This window comes from Sardina pilchardus, chromosome 21, assembly GCF_963854185.1.
Source record: "Sardina pilchardus chromosome 21, fSarPil1.1, whole genome shotgun sequence".
Lineage (NCBI taxonomy): Eukaryota > Metazoa > Chordata > Actinopteri > Clupeiformes > Clupeidae > Sardina > Sardina pilchardus.
In genome coordinates, this window is record NC_085014.1 from 19,025,270 (window position 1) to 19,046,517 (window position 21,248).

Here is a 21,248-nt window from a genome sequence, read left to right on the forward strand (position 1 = left end):
TCAAGGTAATATTCAGATTCTAGAACAGGCATGGGCTCAGGGGACAAGTCAGGAGCTAACTGAACACTGGCAGACAGTAGATTGTCAAGTGAGGTGTAGCCAGGGACTGGATGGGGTAGCGCTGGGCTGGCTTGAGGAGGGTCCAGGGCACCTTCAGACTCTGGTTCCGATTCAGGCTCTGTCTCCCATTCACAGTCTGACTCCCAAGGAGAGTCGGCTTGAGTCCTGGGTGGCTGAAGAGGGGAGCTAATAGCCAACTGGGTTCTCCTGGAATGTGAAGCTGGGTCCAGCTGCTTGGTTAGCACTGGAGCCTGCTGTGAGTGCTCTACCGAATCTGGGCTGGCCTCGGCGTCAAACGGTGCTGGATCTGGGCTGGCCTCGGCGTCGAGCAGTACAGGACCGGAGCTGGCCTCGGCATCGAGCAGTACTGGACCGGAGCCGGCCTCGGCATCGAGCGGCACTGGAACAGGACTGGCCTCGGCGTCGAGCGGCGCCGGAACAGGGCTGGCCTCGGCGTCGAGCGGCGCTGGAACAGAGCTGGCCTCGGCGTCGAGCAGTACTGGACCGGAGCCGGCCTCGGCGTCGAGCGGCGCTGGAACAGAGCTGGCCCCGGCGTCGAGCAGTACTGGACCGGAGCTGGCCTCGGCGTCGAGCGGCGCTGGAACAGGGCTGGTCTCGGCGGTCAGCATGCTGCTCTTAAGCTTGCTGATCTCAGAACCCAGGGCAGTCATCATGGGGGTTCCTGAGAGCTTGGATTGGGAGACTGTACTTTCCATCAAAAAGATACAAGTGAGCTTCTGCTCCAAATCAGTAGAATTAACAAACTGAGAGCATAAAACATTGAAAACACTCTTCAGGTCCTCCAGCTCACTAAACTGCTCACACACATCTGCTGGGTCCATGTTTGGCTGGATTATTCTGTCACGGTCTGAGGACCGGCTCGCAGGATTGGACCCAAAAGCAGACAAGAAATCAGGAAGAAATTCGTAGGATTTTTAATGTCAAAACTCAGCTTCAAAAAATGGTTGTTCCAAAAATTAGAATTCAGATAGGGCAAAAACAAACCCCACAAAATAGGCAAGGCAAAAATAGTTCAACACTCAGAAGATTCCTAAAAAACTCCAAAAATCGAATTACATTCCAAAAGACGAAAGGAAATCCAAAAATAGTCAAAACTCACAAAAATCTAGACAGGACATCACAGAGGACACTTACGACTTGACAAGGACTGAAAGACTCAAAATAATCCAGCAAAGAACACACGTAGAGACAGGGTTTAAATACACAGAACTTAACAAGACTAACAAGACACAGGTGAAAGGAACAATGCAATAATCAGGGAACAAGGCTCAGGTGAGGGATCGGGTCAAGGAACAAAAGCACAACAAGAGTAGACAAGGACATGACAACAGGAAACAGGAACACAACAGGAAGTGACATGAAATGACTGACATGGCAAACACAAGAATACAATCAAAACAGAAAACAAGAAATACACGGCCAGGACCTAAAGATCCTGGGCCGGAACCTGACAGATGGGTCCCCACTGCTTTTGTGTGTTATTTGTCTGGAATGTGCACAGACATTATCAATGGCTTAGGCTAAATCTACATTTCATATTATGTTCTATTAAAACGCATGGCATCACTGCCATCGCTATTTGAAATCAATAGGCCATCAATTCTTCCTTCTCATGCACTTATTTGTTACCTGTAATGGAAAGGTATGTGTATATTTCAAACTGTTTATCTTCATAAGCAAGCCATACTTTGTAGCTGTGTTCTGTGCTACATTGTGTACTGCATGTAGTGTAATATTTGCTTTACCTCATTGATTGACCGTTAGCTGCACCAGTGCCAGAGGATTAGTATATCCAGGGTTTGATGATGTTATAACCCGTTAAGGCATCCCCTTTAAGGGAAATTTTCAGTGTAATTTTCTACCTTCACTTTAAAAGCTCTTATCGTTGTCATTATATGGCCCAGCTATACATGCCATATCTTTTTTTTCTCTTCACAAAACAGTCTGGGCTACGCATACCTGGGAAATTATGTAGTTATAATAGCATATGTCTTATGTTTGTCTTTATGTCAAGTACATTGTGTCTTACTAAAATACAGTACATTGTGTCTTTTTCATGTTTTTGCATTCATGTCAGCAGGAAGCATGCCATTTATCTATGGCATATGCCATCATATATGCCATCTGTTTATGTTTGTAACTATTTGTACAGGTAGGATTGTCTGGAATCTGACAATATAAGAATCATGATGGTAGAATGCTCTATGGCTTGTACAGTATATGTGCAAATATATTTGTAAATGTTTGCACTGACATAAACATTTTATTTGTTATGAATTGTTTTATTCACTGACGTTTTGTCACTGACAAATGTGCCTTATATTCCTATGCATGACCTAGCATGATCTGTGCATGCCATTATCGACTTTTGATTCTTTGATATTTGTGTTGTACAGATAAATGCTTCATATCCTTCTATCCAGTAAGGCCTGCTGTTTATTTTGAGTTAGGAGTTTGTGAGATATACTAGAGAGTAATGGAGATGAATGCAGAGCTGTGTGCAGAATGTAAATATAATTCAATTGTATGTAAATTCACGTTAATGATCTCCCAAACCCTTTTATCACAGTGACTAGCCTCTAACATCTGGAATGCTTAGGTTGTGCACTTTAATGTGATATGCAGTGTTGGGCAAGTTACTGAAAATTAATAATCAGTTACAGTTACTAGTTACTTATTTTAAAAGTAATTGAATTACTTGACCAGTTACATAGATCAAAAGTAATCAAGTTACTTTTATGTCTGCATCTTAAATGTAAATATGAACAGTACTGAACAGTCAAACACAATAAACATATTTGTTTAGACCTAGTGGGTCACTGACTCGACAGTTGACAGAGGATGCATATCATCGATAACATGCAGTACAGTGTAGCAATCAATTTATTCAGCTCTGCCTGGCTTATCCGTGTGATATTCAGCACTAGGGGGATATAGCTTTAAGAACACAGGGAATTATTATGGGATAGAGAAAACAGAGCAGGCACGAAAGCAGGAAGTTAGACGGACAGTCTGATTGTATGCACGTTATGCATGAACACAATAAATATGGCAGAGTTACACGGCTATTTGAGAAACGTTATCATCTGTGAGAGCGAGAAGAGGAGTATTACAATCGGCTGCACTGCAGTCCGTGTAAAGTCTGGTTGTTTGCATGGAGTGGCGCCTTAAGTTGATTTTGATTGCAACAGAAACGCTATGGCTATGAATGCATATTTTTTCCATGCAGTTTGGCCTTTCGTTTAGCTTACATGAAAACAGAGGTTTTATCACGGATTCACATAACTATTTCTTACACTTAGACCAGCGTGGATATGTGGGAAAACCAGAAAAAAAAGACCAGAAGATATAGCCTATGTTATTGGCTATTTTGTTGCTCTGTTTGGTTAGGTCTATCCATTGAGTGCAGAGCCATCCCCCTCGCCATGTATCGGTTGAAACACGCCCCATAATCACAGCTGAATGGCTTAGTTTCAGACTCACATTCTGACCAGAATTCTGAGGATGACATAGTCAAGCTATCATTTCAGACCTTTCCAGAAAATTACATCAAAATCCATCCATAACTTTTTGAGTTATCTTGCGAACCAACTGACAATGAGCAGACAGATGAAAACATAATGTCCTTGGCGTTTAATAAAAAGCACGTCATCAAGAAAAATTCAAATCAGTCAAATCGTTTCTCAATTAACCAAATTACCCACAGGAGAAGGCACGTTCAAGTTCAACTCCAACTGACCTCTTGCAGCAGCGAGATCTGCCGGTGACATTAGGGGCGGGGATACAAACGCTGCTATTGTACACTCTACTTCCTGTAGTCTAGATGTGACCATGTGACGAAACATGAGGCACGGACCCTTGTGGATATGAAGAGGCATCTAAACACCTGCACATACGTCAGGGATGTAAAAGCCAATTAGGGCAAAGTCCTGACGTCATGAAGGCAGGGTCTAGGCTCCGCTGTACCTAGAGAGGCGTTGCGCTGCTGCTCAGCAGCCGCCTTGCTCCGCCTTGTTACCTTGATAAGTTGAGGCCATGTGACATCGACTGCCGAGTCGTAAACACGCCCAGTTCTGCGCAGCGCTGCGCCATCACGAACTCGCCTAAAGTTTCGGCAGCAGAAGTGATCTATCATGCCGTACAGCACACACATTTATATCGCTACCGACTGAATAATAAGTTAGTAATTTTCCCAGATTCTGAAATAGCTAAAAAAATGTCATGTGGCTGTTCTTATCAAGATTCTGGTTTACCTTATTTGCACTGAAATAGTTCAACTCTCTATAGGCAAGCCCTAAATATTTTGCACTATATACTGTACTGTGACTGAGAACATTATTTTAGCTGCATGGTCCTTTTATTTGGACAGTAGACTATTTTGATAGTCCCAAATAAAGACGAGATGTTGCAAAATTAGTGTTTTGTCTTTTAGGTAGTGTCTTAATCTTTTGGTCGATGTGTTTAAAAAAGTTTCTTGGTAAATTAGATAGACAATATATCTTAAAGGGAAACTATGCAGGATTGGCGATTTTTATGCTTGCATATTTCTCTGCAGAGCTTCCCCTACAGCTTTAGCATGTATATTGTACAAAACTCCTCAATCGGTCAGTCTGCCGTGCAGGCTCGGCGTCAGGGGGGGGCCATAGGGGTCCAGGCCCGTCCAAACAGGTCTCTGTGCCCCCCCAAACAGAGTGCTCTGTAGTAGATATTTTGCAGTAAGAGTAGGCGAATTCAACTCTACTAGTGGTGAGTTAGTTGTATGAATATCCGACGAGACAATTATCCTTGCGTTAAGCCCGATGCCTCTGACATGTCAAAACGAAAGTCGACTCACGACTGTGTCTGTGTAGGCTAAACTAGGCTATTTAAAGAACTAAACTCAGCTCACAGGCTATACACTTCAATACCCACGAATCCATTGTCCAAAATACTAAATGTGACGGTTGTTCATTTCGGCCAGTAGCCTGATCTTCTTGGTTAGATGCAGCCAGTCTGTCATGTTGCTGCCACTCCGGCATGCTTTTTTTGTCAGACATGCCCCTATTCCAGCATGCTGCCATCCCCACACATTTTAGTAGGCCTACCGCCATTCAAACAGTTTTTTTGCAATTCTGCATCAAATGCAACCGCTATCAATAGGCTAAACCCGAGGCATATTTTTCAACAATTGATATCCACAGCCGCTACCCATACTCATACATTACAGTAGCCTCTATGCACTATTATGCAGACAGTCGCTTTCCCTCAAAGCCCATCATGTGTATTACCTTGTGTCTTGATTGTGTCATGACGTTATGACCAGCAAAGTCAAACCAGCGAAACAGCAAACTCCATCTGGTCCAATTTGCTCATACAGGCCTATCTAGTAGGCCTATGTTTTTTTAATACAATGTTTTTATTAATGCAACTTAAAAAAAAAGTTCGGTGGCATAATGTGCAGGCTGGAATAGCCTCACTGGATCTCAAACCGAATGCATTCTCCGATGCGTCGATCTGCCGACCTGTGGTAAATCTTTTTTTTAAATAAGAAGTGCTTCAATGGAGCTCTAGAAGACAAAGTTTGGACTTTTTCGTTATAAAACAATTTAATTTGAATTATGGACTGCCTTTGAATGAAGTTTGATCGGATTTTAAGTTGAGAGAAAAAGTTTCAAGAGGCTACCTGTTAAGAAACGCACGTTTGCCCCGTGGAAGTCATAAGAACGGTGAATTATTATTTTTTGGAAAGGATAGGCTACCTTGCACCTTGATACCTCACGAAGCCTATCGTTTGTGTGTTCTTACTTGTCCTTTTTGCTATAATTAGAGGTGATGCATCTCTATTGAAATTCACAGGCTTCTTCTAATTATTCTTGCGTGCTTTTTTCAGATCGAACCGCGTAACTTAGGCTAGCATACAAACTTGTTTGAGACGCCTGTAGGCTATTCCAAGGCTTTCTCGGGCTATCCGTTTCTCATGTATGAGAAGTTTATATTTTGAGACACCATCAGCCCCCGTCGATGCTCATAGCCCCCCCACTCGTTGCTCTCTGGCGCCGAGGCTGCTGCCGTGCCTTTTCATGAGACTTCACATGACACTTCCTGGAGTAGACCATGGGTGCGTGCCTGAGGGCTTCTGAAATTGCAAGCGTGGTTCTACCGCTACAGACCACTAGGGCGGCCGAAAAAACATTGTTCGACCAGTAATGACTCAGTCATTATAACAGTATGGAACGAATTGATTAACTGAAAAACGTTGCATAGTTCACCTTTAAGTTTAAAGTTATTACGTCTGTCCCACATTGTCCCACTTTACCAAGCTACTTGTCCTACATTTTGTCTGACTGGAGGTGGTGACACTTGTTTTAGAAGTTGAAGTCATTCTCCATTACTCCTAGCACCATGGTTAAAAATGGTATGGTCCACAATAGGGGTGTCTGAAAGCACTTTATATTAAAAAGTTCTTACAGTGAAAATAGGAGTTGACTTGTATTATAACTGTAACCATTTTTTTTCACAATATCAGAAAAAATGGTCTGACCCCCAAAAAACGAATACTTCTGTCACTTTGGGGAGTACTGGGTTTTCATTTGGGGGTATAGTACCCCCCAGTACCCCCTGTAATTATTAAGAGGAAACCTCTAGTGTGATAAAGGAGTACTCCAAGCTGTGGAGGTAAACATAACTAACTGCACCTTTGAATTTTCAGAAATAGAGTTTATCTACCTCTTATTAGAATTCATCCAAAGAGTAGAAATGACTGCCATATGGCATAACAAACTAATCCCATTTATTTGTATGAAGGATTCTTAAAGTGCTGTGTCTCCTCATTATAAGAATCAGACAAAACACACAACCACTGGTATTGTTAAGTTGGACATTGGACAATAGCCTTCAATTGAAACTATAGGCAGTATATTCATATATACTGTATATATATATATATATATATATATATTCATGCCTTAAAACATTTTTATACTTGTATTACTATGTCTTAACATTTTCATAGTAACTGTTTCTATTTAATTATTTATGTGAGTGACAGTTGGAGGACAGTTGGTGGTTTGGTGTGGTAGAAAATAGAAAATAGTTGCTTCCTTCATTGGCTCTTTAGATGTGGACAGAAGCACGTAGTTGACGACAGCACACATACACAGTCTATGAAAGTTGATTGCCTGCAACTTACTGAGGAGGTCTAATATGGAGCTGTCTGGTGAAGAGATAAACAATTAAGATAACTTGACAGTTCTCAAACTCTTTTGTTCAATTGGACAGAGATCCGAAAGGAATTTGAGTCAGCTGTAGTGATCTGGAGTCACATGATCATTTCGACTTCTGGCATAGGTGTTAATTTCAATGGAGCTACAACTCCTCCTTACATGTGAGTCTGTCTAAGGCAATAAGTGTTGTTTTTCTGTTGTTTTGTAAGTGGAGATCTTTGATTGTAAAACAGATTTTTTGTTTAAAGTATAAGTCTATCTCTATCAATCTCTTTACATCCAAATACATATAGATACCTAAACATATATTTTTCTGGTGCACTTAGATTTAATCAGAAATGCAGAGAGGAGGAGATTAGGAGATATATAGAGACAAAAGTATGAAAATAAATAAAGTGTTGGTCTCATTCATGTTCTTTTTCATCCAACCAGTGCCATGGATTGCTGGCCTGTTCTGTCAGACAGGTATTTACATTTGAGTAACCTGATGTACACCTTTAAGTATATTGTCCATGTAATATTTTTGTTTACCCGTAAATTGAAATCTGTATGGTTATTTATCTTCCTTGGTTTTCAATGAATGAATGAATAGACTATAGTGTCAGGCATGGAAATTGTGTATATTTTTTAATAATGTCATTGTCTAATATATTTGTTTTTAGAGCTTTACACTTTCAAGCATGTTAAAGTTTTTGCATCATCTACAAGCCCAAATGAGGGGGAAAATGTGACTCTGAAGTGTGCTGTATGTGGTGGAAATTCCTCTGCGAACTATCATATGTACCTTTGCAAGAATGGTGTTGCTGTTCAAATGCAGAAACTGACTGGTGATAATGACGCCATATTTGCTCTCACTACTATTACATCACGAGAATCAGGCAATTACAGCTGTGTTTATGCCAATAAGAAAATTCCATACAGTGAGGTGAATTCAACAGGCAAATATTCCATAATCATCCAGGTTAAATCTGAGAACAAATCCCTGCCAGGTACACTTACTACTACGTGTAAGTACATGTATGCATCTTTGGTTAAAATTGACTGACAATTATGTGATGCATTTTCAAGAGGACTGCTTTCTATCTCCTACAGTAGCTCCAGATGGCCAGAAATATGAAGTCATTCAGTTGATTCTAATCTTGATTGCGATTCTGTTGGCATTACTGGGGATGTGCTATATTGCCTATAGAAAAATATACAAAACAAGTAAGTATTGAATCAATTATAAGCATTATAAGTCAATATAAGCTTTATTTCTACAAGATGAGACCTATATCTCAGGTAGAGTAAATCTTAAAAGATAAAATAAATAAAATAAGAAAATGCTTTTAATCCCACACTGGGGAGATGTACTTGTTGCAACATTCAGGGCACATGGTTTCAGAAATAATAAGATTAAATGGCAGAGATATTTCACTATAACAATGACAAATACATGTTTGAAAATAATATAATAGTGCATAAATGCCTGTGTTTGTGTGCTGAAAAAGTGCAGTGCAAGCTGCATTGTGGTTAGTTTTCATAAAGTGTATGCCGTGTGATATGAGTGCTGTTTATTTTCACCCTAATACGTTAGTGGCTTTGATTTAGGACTTTGGCTGACTTCATAACTGGATATCCCAAGAAATAAGCTTCTGAACTGTAAATATGCATTACATGCTACGATTATATAGCTCATCTGTTTGACTTCTTTGTAGTTTTGTTTACTTTCCCCACAGTCAACACAGCATCAGCAGATAACACGTAAGGATATGTACTTTATGTCATATAAATTATTTTAACATAAAAACTAAAACATCCTGCTAAAATAACACAACAATCCTGATCTTTTATGTATCTTCTCTCCCCAGCCTTGATGATAATGTTCTATACTATGACCACACTGGACAGCCTGTTCAGGACATCTACGATAGTTAGCATTGAACTAACATTGAGGCATCATCATTCAACTAAACAACATCTACTGTAACTAACGACTAAACTGTCGGACCAACAGAGTTTGAACCATGATAGTTTAACAACTTCAGGGGGATATTCCAGAAAGGAGGTTTAACACTGAGATAAACTGTAAACTCCAGGTTGTCTTAACCTGTGACAAATAAATCTGGACTGTCGGTTCCAAAACACTGGTTATGAATTAGTTCAATCAATCAAGTGTTTATAACGAGTTGTGCGAGTTCACTGAGAGTCAAAATCATGAGTGAAAGCGAAGAGCACCATATTTTTCAGAGGCGGAGCAGCAAGTGCTCTTCGAGGCTTATGAGGAGGAGAGAGCTGTATTAAGACAAAAGTGTGTCTGCTAAGGAACGCAACCTTGCTTGGCAGGTAATAGCCTAACAGACCACATAAATGTGTACGTTTAGGATAGACATTACGTATTGACAGCTTTGTATGATGCACCTCCATGTTCGTGAGAAGAGGTGAAGTAGAACATCACATATCACATAACTATTAAAATAACATTGTGCAGTGGAAATAAAATATGCCTAGTTTATGAAAAGCTTCTTGATTGGCTCTTGTGTTGTGTCCCATCAATGCAGCCAATGACATTTTGAAAGCCTGAAATAGCCAAGGCCTATTAATTGAAAGCTCACCAGCAAAGATAATTTCAATGAAAATTTGGAAAATTTGTTCTAGCGGACATAACCTGAGAACCTGAACAAAACCCTACCCCCTACCAGGTTAAGTTCAGAGTTACCATAGTGACTTACATAGCCTGACTATTTTGGAGCTGAAAACCAAGGTTCACTTCTTACTCTGGGTGACCATGCCCTGATAAGCCAGTAAACCTGCTTTCTGGAATTACCCCCCAGTAGGCTGAACTGACATGAACAATGACACCTGCAAATGGCAGCTTACCCAGACATCCCCTATTGTAGTGAGCAACATTGGTTATGTGATGTATTGTGTTGCTTTTAGTGTACTTCATTGTACAGTGCTTCTGTATTTCTTGAACCATATTAAATCTTGTTTTGTGTCTGAATGTTGAAGGTATGTCTTTTATGTTATACAGAGAGAGCCAGAGCACACATATTTCAGTGTTCTTAGTATGACTAAAAATGTGAACTTTAACCACAAGGCTTCAGCAGTTCAAGTTGAAGTTCACATGTTTATAGAAATAGCATCTTTACCTCGCCCTGCGTCAGTCTGCTCCATCAGTATTTTTGTACAGGTTGGGGTTTCTATTTTATCAGTCAGTCAGCATAGCAAAAAATAACAGCATACCCCACGAAAGCTATCTAAATGCATTAATAGCACAAAACTGAAGCCCAAACTGAACCCAAACTGGTATACAGTAAAATAAACACAGATGAAGACACAGGACATAAATTCACTGTATTCTGAATTCTATTCTATTTAAATTTAAATGTATTCTATTGAAATTAAAACCAGATGTACTAGGCCTATATAATTGACATGGTGCCATTTACTGTCTTGCCATTTGAAATGTAGATGTGCAATAGCCTGCAAATTGAAACAAATCCTGGTACATGTTGTAAATGAAAGCAAATTTGATTATTTCTGCATGAGTGATAAAAAACAAAAATGTGAAGCTTTACACCTGTGACAACTTCTGGCCTTTGTATGGCCTATATGATCTCTGATGGCATCGTTGTTAATTTCCATTAAAACCACTCTAGGAGAGTAATAGCAATTTTAACACATTCATCAGGCAATACACAGGGACACATACAAGGAACACACCAATACTTTGGGAAGTGAATTTATTCACTGCCTCTCTTAGAGTTAGATACAGTAGGATGGGAAAAAATGGCAGTGCTTTTTCCAGGCTAATTTTGATCGTGTGGCGGCGACATCAAAGCGTGTCGCAACTCTCTCTTTCTATGGCTCAGGATAGGATGTTTCAGACCTTTTTCATCTCTTTGCATGCAGTAGCCTAACTCAGTCTGGCACACCTACCGATAGCCTAGTTTAGCATAGCTCATTGGCTAGAACCAACTATAGCTCCCCAAAGGAACAAAAGAGCTAACATCATTGTATTTTCATGTTGTGTTCAATTACAATGACTACAAATATCTTAGCATATACAGCATACAGGATGCCATATTTGGAACTATATTCTCATTTAGACAAAGCAACTGCTACTTGTGTTGAGTGACTTGCATGCAGCACCTGAAAAGCCTAGTTGTTGTTTTTGCACATCCCAAGTAGCAGTTCTTAGCCTGAATGATACTTGCTATGCAGATCTTGCTGATTTTCACACGTAAGTTTATATGTTGCATATTCTATATTAATGTCTCTACATGTTAATACTTTGTTCATAGCATAACCATATTTATGTTGCTCTATTACGGTAATACACTGCACATATTTATATTTAATCAATATTACTCTAAACCACCTTCTGTAAACCAACTGTATACTTGTCTACACTGCACTATATTTTCTTGTCCTGTCTATACACATGTATATTTTGTGTATATTTTGTATCACATTGTACTTTTCTGCTTTTTGCACTTCTGGTTAGATGCGAACTGCAATGTGTTGTCCTTGTACTTGTACTCTCCACAATGACAATAAAGTTGAATCTAATCTAATGTAATCTATTCTGATCTATTTTGTATATATCTTTGTTATAATAAGTTTGTAGGCTATATGTTCTTTCTATTTCATACCCATGATCTGTTGGCATTTAAACATTTAATTTGCATTCGAGTAAGCATGTGAACACTTGATATTGATTACATAAACAAATAGACGTACACTGTTACTTTTGTTTATTATTGTGCTGTCATTGCTATATCAGAATGTTGCAAAAAAAGAAAGAAAATCAATAAACTCCACAAACACTTCACTGTGAAGAGATATTTAAAAGAGAAAGTGAAATAATCGCAATATGTGGTATTTGTTTTTCAGATTGAGACTTATGTACTGTAGTTGTAGTCATCATGCAGTGCTCTATATTTTGAATGAGTGGAATTTTATCATAATCTTACCATGAATTTGCAGGCTCCTTCCTCCCCCTAGTTTTCATGTCTATTGTGGATTGGAAACTTAAATCAGGTAGTCTATTTCTGCAGCATTGGTGTGCTTATAATCCCTAATTTACTTTCTAACACAACACACTAAATGCCTTTCTGTTATTCTCACTAGCTTACTGTAAGGAGGAGCACTTTGAAACACCAAGCCCAGCATCGGTCGCAGAAGGGATCAAATACACCAGTCAGGTTGCCGATACATCTCATGTTCTCTGGCCAGCCAGGATCTTTGCAGTTCATGTTAGTGTGCTTGAGGGTGAAGATCTGACCTTGAAATGTCTAGCTGGCCTGGCCAACAAGGGGGCAAACCAGCACAAAACCAGCATGAATATGTACCTATGGAAAGATGGCACTTGGATCAAGATGAAACCATTCAGGGAGACTGACGACATGCTTTTCATTATCAGTAATGTCACCTTGAAGCAATCCGGCAACTACAGCTGTGTCTATACGAAAGACAGACTTGAACCTGAGCAAATCTTTGAACCTGGGCATAACATCCTCTCCATTCTTGTCCTCCGTAAGCAAAGTCAATAATATGAGACCCTTAATAATATACACTTTATAATGGCTTGATAATGTCAAAATAAAATGTAATGTAATGAGAAAGACTTTTTTTAGTCCAACCAAGTGATATCATTCAAGTCACATTGGCTACACCATCACAGTGCAAATTAATCATGTCTTTTGCTCAACAGATGAGAAGATTTCAGTGCCCACTGGTACGAAACTACTGTAGGCTACAATCTGAAGTTTAGGTGATAACTGACAAAAGAACTGCTTGATGAAAATGAATGAAGCAAGCAAGGGATGTGCTTGCACAATACCAGATACAGAACAACTCTTTTTTTTCTCAGCAGAAGATAGGCCTAGCAGCAACATATTTTTTTTAAAGGGATGTTTTGGAGGGATGTTTTGTAACCATGTCATTCTTGAAAAATTAATATTTGTGAGTTAGGGTCCTGTCATCCAGTGGGGATTTACTTTTAGAATGACTGGCAGACTACTATTATCCCTTACTTGTATAAGTAGCCTACTTGATTAATCAAAGCACTCAATATGTTATTCAATATGTTATAAATGGTTTTAAACTAAAATTAGATTAGAATTATTGCCTAATGGCAGCGTTTTCAATTACTTGAGTGCTGTTGAACCATGTCTCCCCTGGGGTGTGTAAAATCCAGCTTAACTTTCTATGAGTCCAAGTGGCTGTGTTAATGTAAATATCATCTACTTTCAACATTAAGGAACACCATTTCAATCCTCAGCCAAGCCATCGTCTGATGTAAGCTTAAGTCACGTGTGGAGGGTTAATGTCTTCAGACTGGTCTGTTCAGCTGGAGTGATTGTGAGTGCTGCTCTAGTGCTCACCGCTACGTACGCATTCAATAGAAAAGGTAACAGCTTTGAGCATCTTTTTTATTTGTTCATAAAAAAACAACTGAGGTCCAATACAAACATCTGAATGAATTGCATGTCATTTAACTGAAACAGCTTATCTCAGTGATGACTTTAAATGTACAGTTGGCAGAGATAAAGGAGCAGACGCTGAGGATTGTGGGTAAGTTATCTTGCACATCCATTCTTAAAATGAATTCTTACAAGAAACTACCAACATCATGTTCAGCTATTTAACAGATTGCAGACAAAATATAACACCATTGCATTGAATCTCTTCTGATGAATGGTTTTCTTACATAAAAACTTTCCTACTTTTATATATTGTCTAAAAGGTTAAAGATTGATCAGTCATCTCCCAGACCAATGATACAGAAAAGCCCAAAGGACCTGGAATCAGGCGGCCCCCAGAATACAGCAGGCGATTATGAAGCGGCATCACTGTAATCATACAACTTTAGACCTGCAATCCAATAACAAAAATACTGGGGACTGATACTGCTTCAATGCAGTGTACTGGAACATGAAATTATTGGATTTGTGTCTGCTGTTCTTAACATTCTGCTATCGAGACTTAGTGTAATGTAGTGCAGTGGTCGTGCCAAAGGAGCTGGGCTAGCTGTGGCCTTCAGCAAGGCTCTTCACATAAAGTTGCTCAAGGAACAATGGCCTTTGTAATATACTTGTCATATCTTTGGATAGAAGTATCTACTAAATTAATAAATATGACGCATTCTCACCAATATGCCTCTTTTCTTGTGTTTAAATATTTTATTGCCAATACAGTATACAGTATGTCCAGTTTAATTATGAAGAAATAAAACAATATGCTGGAGATTACTGAATTGCAAATGGGAAATTACTGAATCCCGAATAATCTTTAGGAAAAATGAGCACACATGTAATAATGATAAAAAAGAGAGCAACATTTTAAAAAAAAATGTTTTTACATAATCTTTGATGGGCCATTTCTAGCCTCATTAGAAAGCTGAGAGCCTCTAGTTTTGTAGAAACATCGGAATTAAAGTGTGATTTACTGGCAGAGTTATAGTGACTATGTTGTGTTTTTATTTGTTTACCGGGTTACAAACATATTTGAACTGATCGCATTTTAGCCCTCTAATTCACATGTGTCGCTTGAGACACACAACTGAGCCCTAGCATCAGGTCTTGTGATGCTGTGTGTAAAAGTAGATCAATATAGAAGAAAAGATGAGTGATACACAGTTATTTATAAAGGTATGTCCATGTGCTTGGCACGGAGACTCCCTATAGGACTTTTGGTTACCCAAAATGCCTACCGACAATAAAAGGCCTATATTTGAACCCCTTGGTGTGGAAGCATAATCATCAAGTAGGGAATAATGACACAAACGTTTTTGTTTCAGTGGGTGTGTATGAGATGGACTATACAGTACATCTGCACAACCTATATTGAATAAAACAACATGAATATTTTGTTTCTATGGATTCTTGTGAATATTTCAAGACCCGATATGCAGCATCTACTTATTGCTAGGGATACACTGAAGCAAGAAGGGAAGTATGAAAGGCGGCGGAGGAGGAGGACGGCATTTTTTTTTTATTAAATAATAGTAAGATTAATTTGACAACGTAAAGCACTATATGGATGATTGTACATGAAAAAGGTTGTCATGTATGGATTCCCAAGAGTCTATGCTTTCAAATGGTGTATAATGCTACAGTGCTACATATGGTGCATGCATTTGGAATGTGAGAGGGGGAGATGTGCCATGGAAGGCACACTCAGAACAGGTTCTTACACTCGGGCTGAGATGACCCTTTCCAAAAGAGAGTTGATACATTCTTACACATAGCACATCATAATAATGGTCTGCACAAAAGGTACAAATTGTACAATAGTAAAAATCTTTTACACAACACCTTCCAATGTGTCAAAAACAAACAACTGTACTGAAAGTGCTCATATCACTCTACCCAATACTTACTAACTGTACAACTTCCTGTCTGTTGACTGTTTATGTCAAGTGATGGCTAAAAATGACCCCTCTACAGGTGTTATTGTGCGACAGCCAGTTACATCTGCTTCTTCACACACTGCTCTACATCTCTCAGAAATGGAGTTCCTTCCCATTGTAATATGTGAGTACATTCAGACATTAGTTGTTTATTTGACATACAGGCCTCACATGAATTGTATAAGCTATGCGGAGCATGTGCAAGTTGCAGTCAGTTTGGGATTTAACTCTGCATGCATGTATATATCTTCGCTTTCTCTTCTAGGTAAAAGTGATTTACAATTCTAAGAAGTTAAAATATACAGTATATATTTTTTTATGTGTGTGTTTTAGAATGCTTCAATCAGATCCTTCTAATCAGTATTTACTTTTTTACCAAGCCTTTTTGTGTGTTTTGGGAGCATCTTCTGGGACAGGTATATAAATATTTTTTTCTGTTGCATTTTTAGTTGACATTTTATAAAACAGTAATATCACTTAGGACACACTAAAATCACTTTATATAAAGTATGTTCAGGACAGACTTTCTTTATCATTTTAGATATCAGCCCAGCCGAAATATTTTCAAGTGCAACTGAAGTGTTAGAGAGGGACACCTTGGAACTGAGATGTGCCATTTTTCACACAAATGTAGCTCATAAGGGTGAGCTAAACATGTATCTCTGCAAGAATGGAGTTGGAAACAAGATGAAAATAATTTCAGGCTTAAAAGAAGCAACATTTAGGCTTCCAGATATTAAGAAAGAAGACTCCGGGAATTACAGTTGTGTGTACTCCGAAGTTAAACATGCGGCTAATAGAGTGAATGCTGTTGGCCAAAAATCCATGTTCATCCATGTCTCAGGTAATTTTTATTTTCATGCATTAAGTGGACTGTTTGAACAAAACCATATGCATGTAACATTTCTGTAATTAGAAGCGGTCATAAATCAATGCCAAGTCATACAAGGATGTTGATTTAACGCACACATTAGTTCATATTCTAGTTACTATTTTCTTATGTTTCAGACTTTGTGGTGGCCGGTATTTCTGTAGAAAACAGTCATGCATTTGAGGGTGATGATGTGGATGTCAAATGCACTATCAAGGCCAAAACGCAAAACACATTGTACATGTACCTTTGCAAGAATGGGACTGGAGTCAGAATGGAGGTAACTCAAGCAAAGGAAACCATTTTTACACTGAACAAAGTCAAGAGAGAAGATGCAGGCCGTTACAGCTGTGTGTACTCATTAAACAAATACCATCATGACAACGTGACCTTGACAAACAAAAACTACATTGTCATCACCATTGGCGCACACAAAGGTTTGAAAGGTCTCACGGGTTCAAGAGGTATCAATAGCAAAATAATGTAAAAATTTACATTTTAATTCAATGGACGGTCTTTGAGAATGATTTGGAGCTGATGATTTTGTTATCCAATTCAATAGATTCCATAATGGATGTCCATCACTGGTGGGTGAATGTCATCAGACTCCTGTGTTCAGTAGGAGTGGTCATTGCAGCTGTGGCAGTTCTAATCATTCATAATTTCTGGAGCGGAAAAGGTAACATTCATTCAACATTGTGTTGTTTCATTTGCATTTCAGATGTAAAATCGGATACTTGAGTGGAAACAGAAATCAATTTTAAGGTTAAAATCACCAGGTGATAAAAATGTCTCTCCCAATGTTTTTTTTCTTTCGTCACTGTCTTTACTCAGAGGCAAAAGGCATTGTTCAGTACCACCCATCTACCAGTAAGTGCCCAGACCTGAGGCCTGAAGACAACAACCCCAAATGCATAGAGAGCTCTAAAGAGATGGCACCAACATCACTGCTCCCACCCACATCTGCAGCCTTGGAATCATCTTTGACCCCACCCTCTCCAGAATACCACATGTCAACCACATCACAAGAGCTGCCTTCGTCCACCTCCTCAGCATTGCAAGCCTCCGTCCTAGCCTCCACCTCACCACAGCTGACACAGTAATCCAAGCATCACCTCTAGTCTTGACTACACTACACTACAATAGCCTTCCCTACAGCCTCACACTACCAAACTATCCCCAAACTTCAATAACTTTACAACTCAGCAGCTCCCCGCCTGCTCACCTCTACTTGCTGTCGTGACCACATCACCAAAGCTCTTCACAGCCTCCACTGGCTCACGAGTCACGACCAAACACAGGACTCATTCAAAAAAATAATCCTCACCTACAAAGCCCTCAATAACCTTGCCAATCCACACTCTTACTCCCTCATCTACCACACCTCCACCCATCAAGCTCTGGAGCTGAGTAAACAACAGCAAAAAAAAAAAAAAACTGTAAGTGCTATGATCTTATGTTTAGGGAAGTTGCATCGCACAACTCTCTGAGGCAGGTTCTTGTTTTGTACAACTTACACCTCCAAGAAGCAGCTAACCACATCATAAAAGTGAAATGTCAGACATCGATAAAGCAGAAGTGAGCAGGCCTTAAAGCCAGACGTTGTTGCTGTAACCTAGGTAGCTCTGTATAAACCCTGAAACCTGCTGTTGTCTGTTTAGCAAAAGATATTTCTTATACCTATCAGAATCAATATCTCACGATTCCATTACTTTTAATTTGTCTGACCAAACACATTTGTATCATAAAAATACACTTAATTTCAGTATATTGGTCGAAATTTCCGCTCGTAAATGATGCCTGCAATCAACCTAAAGAAAGCAATTCTAACTGTTACTCAGCCACTTCCTCTTTTTTGTATGACTATGTTCCTAAAATAGAGCCACCTTCAGTATAGCACTGGAAGGTAACAAGTTAATCTTGTCATTCAGCCGCCCTTGTCTCAACTATGAGGCTCCAACTACTTATGATATGTGAGTATGTACTGTAACTGCATCCATATGAATGTTTATATAACGTTTAAGTTGTAGGTTGGTTCTGCCTTTAATCTCTGACAAACTTGAAGACTTACATAAAAACCTACTAAAATTGTATAATTTGTTGACACTATATGATATTTAATTGGAGACCTAATTCAGAACATTTCCGCCAAGGCTTCTTCAACGGAGCCTTAGGACTTCAAAATGACTCTTCTCAAGCAGGTATGATTTATCTATGATCTATGATTGTTCCACATGTTATATCATACATACTGTATGCAATATGTCATATATATTTCTGAATCATTTACATGAGACATGCTTCGCTATATTTCAGAATTCAACCCTGCGGTAATTTTTTCACACGCAACAGAACTTCTAGAAGGGGACATCTTGCAAATAAAGTGTATGATTCCAGTGACAGAAGAAACACAGGGTCAGTTATGCATATATCTCTGCAAGGATGGTATCGGGACCAGAATGGAAAGACTTACAAAGTCAAAGAGCACACAAGAGTTTAACGTTCAGCAGGTTGCGATAAAAGACTCTGGTAATTACAGCTGTGTGTGGTCAACAAAAAAGCACTTTGTGCAAAATGTGACAGCTGAAGGCCACAACACCGTCTTCATCCAAGTCAGAGGTAATGCGTCACAATGTATTATAGAAATATTGTATTACTCTTAAATGTACTTTGTGAACAACTCTTTACTTGAAACAAGAAATGAGTGATAGACTAAATCTATCATCAAATATATATATATTGTTATGTTTCAGAATTTGGTTTGGGCAGCATCTATCTAAGAAATACTGTCGTATTTGAGAGTGCCAGTGTGGATCTGATATGTTTCGGTTGCAACACCAAGACAGTCAAATCTTTCCACATGTACTTGTGCATGAATGGAGCTGGGGTCGACATGGTTGTGGCTCATTCCGATGGGATAGCGCGTTTTACACTTGGACAAGTCAAAAGAGAAGATTCTGGCAATTACAGCTGTGTGTACTCAATAAAGAAAAATCCTCTTGGCAACGTGGCTGTCACAAACGAAAAATCCGTATTCATCCAAGTCACAGGTGATGTATTATAAAGGCAATTACACGCAATTACAGGCAATTACTGCTGTGTGCACCCACTTCATGTATGTATTGAAATGAAAACTACAAAATCATTGTACATAATGTAACCTTCTGCACTAAAGGTCAATAGCACATCTGTAATGGACACTCTATATAAGGGTTATATGGATAAGCTGATGTTACGTTACCTGTTTCAATAGAGATGGATGTCCACCAGTGGTCGGTGGAGTCGAGAAATGTCATCAGACTCCTGTGTTCAGTTGGATTGGTCATTGCAGCTGTGGCTTTCCTGATCATTCATAATTTCTACAGCATAAAAGGTAACAAAGCCATTTTTAGAATGTTTTTCATTTATGTTTTGAATTTAGATATCAATTTAAAGCTAAATTGGTGAAATTTAATGTAACTTTTTAAAAAAAAAAAAACCAAAAGCAATGTTCTGTACAACGAGTACTCCAGCAACGAGACCCCAGACTCCAAAACCAGATGACACCGCTAGCTGCTCTATAGAGACTCGGCAGCTGAAAGAGAGAAGAGAATCCGGACAAACGCAACTTTCTTCAACTGTTTCACCACAAGGGGAAGAGTCCTAAGGACTTCAACCTATAGCTTTCACAACAATTTCTATTATTTGTTCACTCCCCTGAACCAACACGTGTGACTGTACGCATATTGATTTGGCATTTCATTTCTGTCTATCTTAGAAGTCACATGGATTATGTGTGTTTGAATGGTCTGCATGCATTGGTCTATGATACAGTAGGTTTGTGTGATGAGTTATCAGTGATGTTTGTATACTGACTTGCGTGTTGTTCATGCACAGTACATTTAGATCTACACAAAAAGTAACAATTACACATGTACCATTTAACTTACAGAACAGAAATTAATATTTATATATAATTTAATATTTTTGTATATATGTTTATGTTAACTTTTATTTAAAGCAAAAGGTCTTCAGCCAGCAATACGCTTCAGAGTAATACAATTATAGCAAAACATTTAGTATACAATACTGATTAATATAACTGTATACTGTATACCGCATGAATAATCATGTCTTGCATTTCATTTATTTTATTTATACTTTATAGCATATTTATACTTTATACTTTGGACACATCTTCTCAAGAAGCCCAAACTGTTACATTTGTTGCATATTTGTCTTTTTTCCACATTGCAGATATTGTTTGTTTTTTTTTACTTTCATTTTCACTCATTCTTTTTTATTATTTTATTTATATTAACTCTGTATAGCTGATTAGGTTAAACAACTGGAAAGGGTGTGGCAATATGTTCAGTGAAGCTAAACTTTTCTGTCTGTCATGTAGGCCTATATTAAAAATGAACAGCTAACTTTTCAATTAAAAGTTGATGGCAAAAAAGTGTCTTAACATCTATGATGGATATCCTTCTCACTCAGTGCGGGCCCGCAGGAAAAAAAATGTCATTAAAATGTTGGTTTAAAATGTTGGGAGCAATAGACAAGAGAATCAAAACAACTAAAGCAGAAACACATAAAATATCCAGATTAGGTCAAGACGAGACTTCGGAACGTTGTCCTGGGAAGCAATAGTGGTAGAATCTTGGCTTAGTAGGGCGGACTGGCAACAAAAAACAGTCTGGGAAATACTCACCCACCC

The 21,248-nt window shown here is 38.8% G+C and overlaps 2 protein-coding genes and 1 long non-coding RNA gene across 5 annotated transcripts; all 3 read left to right on the forward strand.

The window, feature by feature from the left end:
• The first annotated feature begins 7,371 nt into the window (after positions 1-7,371).
• On the forward strand, positions 7,372-10,148 carry LOC134069122 (uncharacterized). The gene is made up of 6 exons (XM_062524989.1): positions 7,372-7,444; positions 7,716-7,748; positions 7,946-8,290; positions 8,376-8,489; positions 8,981-9,026; positions 9,134-10,148. Exons 1-6 carry the CDS (start codon positions 7,420-7,422, stop codon positions 9,198-9,200), a joined length of 630 nt encoding a protein of 209 aa, XP_062380973.1. The 5' UTR covers positions 7,372-7,419; the 3' UTR covers positions 9,201-10,148.
• Positions 10,149-13,545: 3,397 nt separating this feature from the next.
• LOC134068361 (uncharacterized) lies at positions 13,546-14,592 on the forward strand. The gene is made up of 3 exons (XR_009936696.1): positions 13,546-13,680; positions 13,808-13,844; positions 14,017-14,592. It is a non-coding gene; the product is annotated as an uncharacterized LOC134068361 (long non-coding RNA).
• A 3,846-nt stretch (positions 14,593-18,438) lies between these two features.
• LOC134068947 (uncharacterized) lies at positions 18,439-20,975 on the forward strand. Of its 3 annotated transcripts, none has more exons than XM_062524769.1 (6): positions 18,439-18,525; positions 18,706-18,753; positions 18,869-19,171; positions 19,306-19,602; positions 19,806-19,925; positions 20,038-20,975. In XM_062524769.1, the coding sequence occupies exons 1-6, from the start codon at positions 18,501-18,503 to the stop codon at positions 20,196-20,198; spliced, it is 954 nt and encodes a 317-aa protein (XP_062380753.1). In that variant the 5' UTR covers positions 18,439-18,500; the 3' UTR covers positions 20,199-20,975. The 3 variants fall into 3 exon arrangements, with proteins under 3 accessions (XP_062380753.1, XP_062380756.1, XP_062380755.1); XM_062524772.1 differs by having other exon boundaries at positions 20,057-20,975; XM_062524771.1 differs by having other exon boundaries at positions 20,065-20,975.
• The last annotated feature ends 273 nt before the right edge of the window (positions 20,976-21,248 follow it).

Coding starts and splice junctions, on each gene's coding strand:
- LOC134068947 (XM_062524769.1), top strand. CDS start 18,501: ATGAGGCTCCAACTACTTATGATAT. Junction 18,526..18,705: donor GCTCCAACTACTTATGATAT/GTGAGTATGTAC, acceptor ATTTCCGCCAAG/GCTTCTTCAACGGAGCCTTA. Junction 19,603..19,805: donor CGTATTCATCCAAGTCACAG/GTGATGTATTAT, acceptor CTGTTTCAATAG/AGATGGATGTCCACCAGTGG.
- LOC134069122 (XM_062524989.1), top strand. CDS start 7,420: ATGGAGCTACAACTCCTCCTTACAT. Junction 7,445..7,715: donor GCTACAACTCCTCCTTACAT/GTGAGTCTGTCT, acceptor TCATCCAACCAG/TGCCATGGATTGCTGGCCTG. Junction 7,749..7,945: donor TGGCCTGTTCTGTCAGACAG/GTATTTACATTT, acceptor ATTTGTTTTTAG/AGCTTTACACTTTCAAGCAT.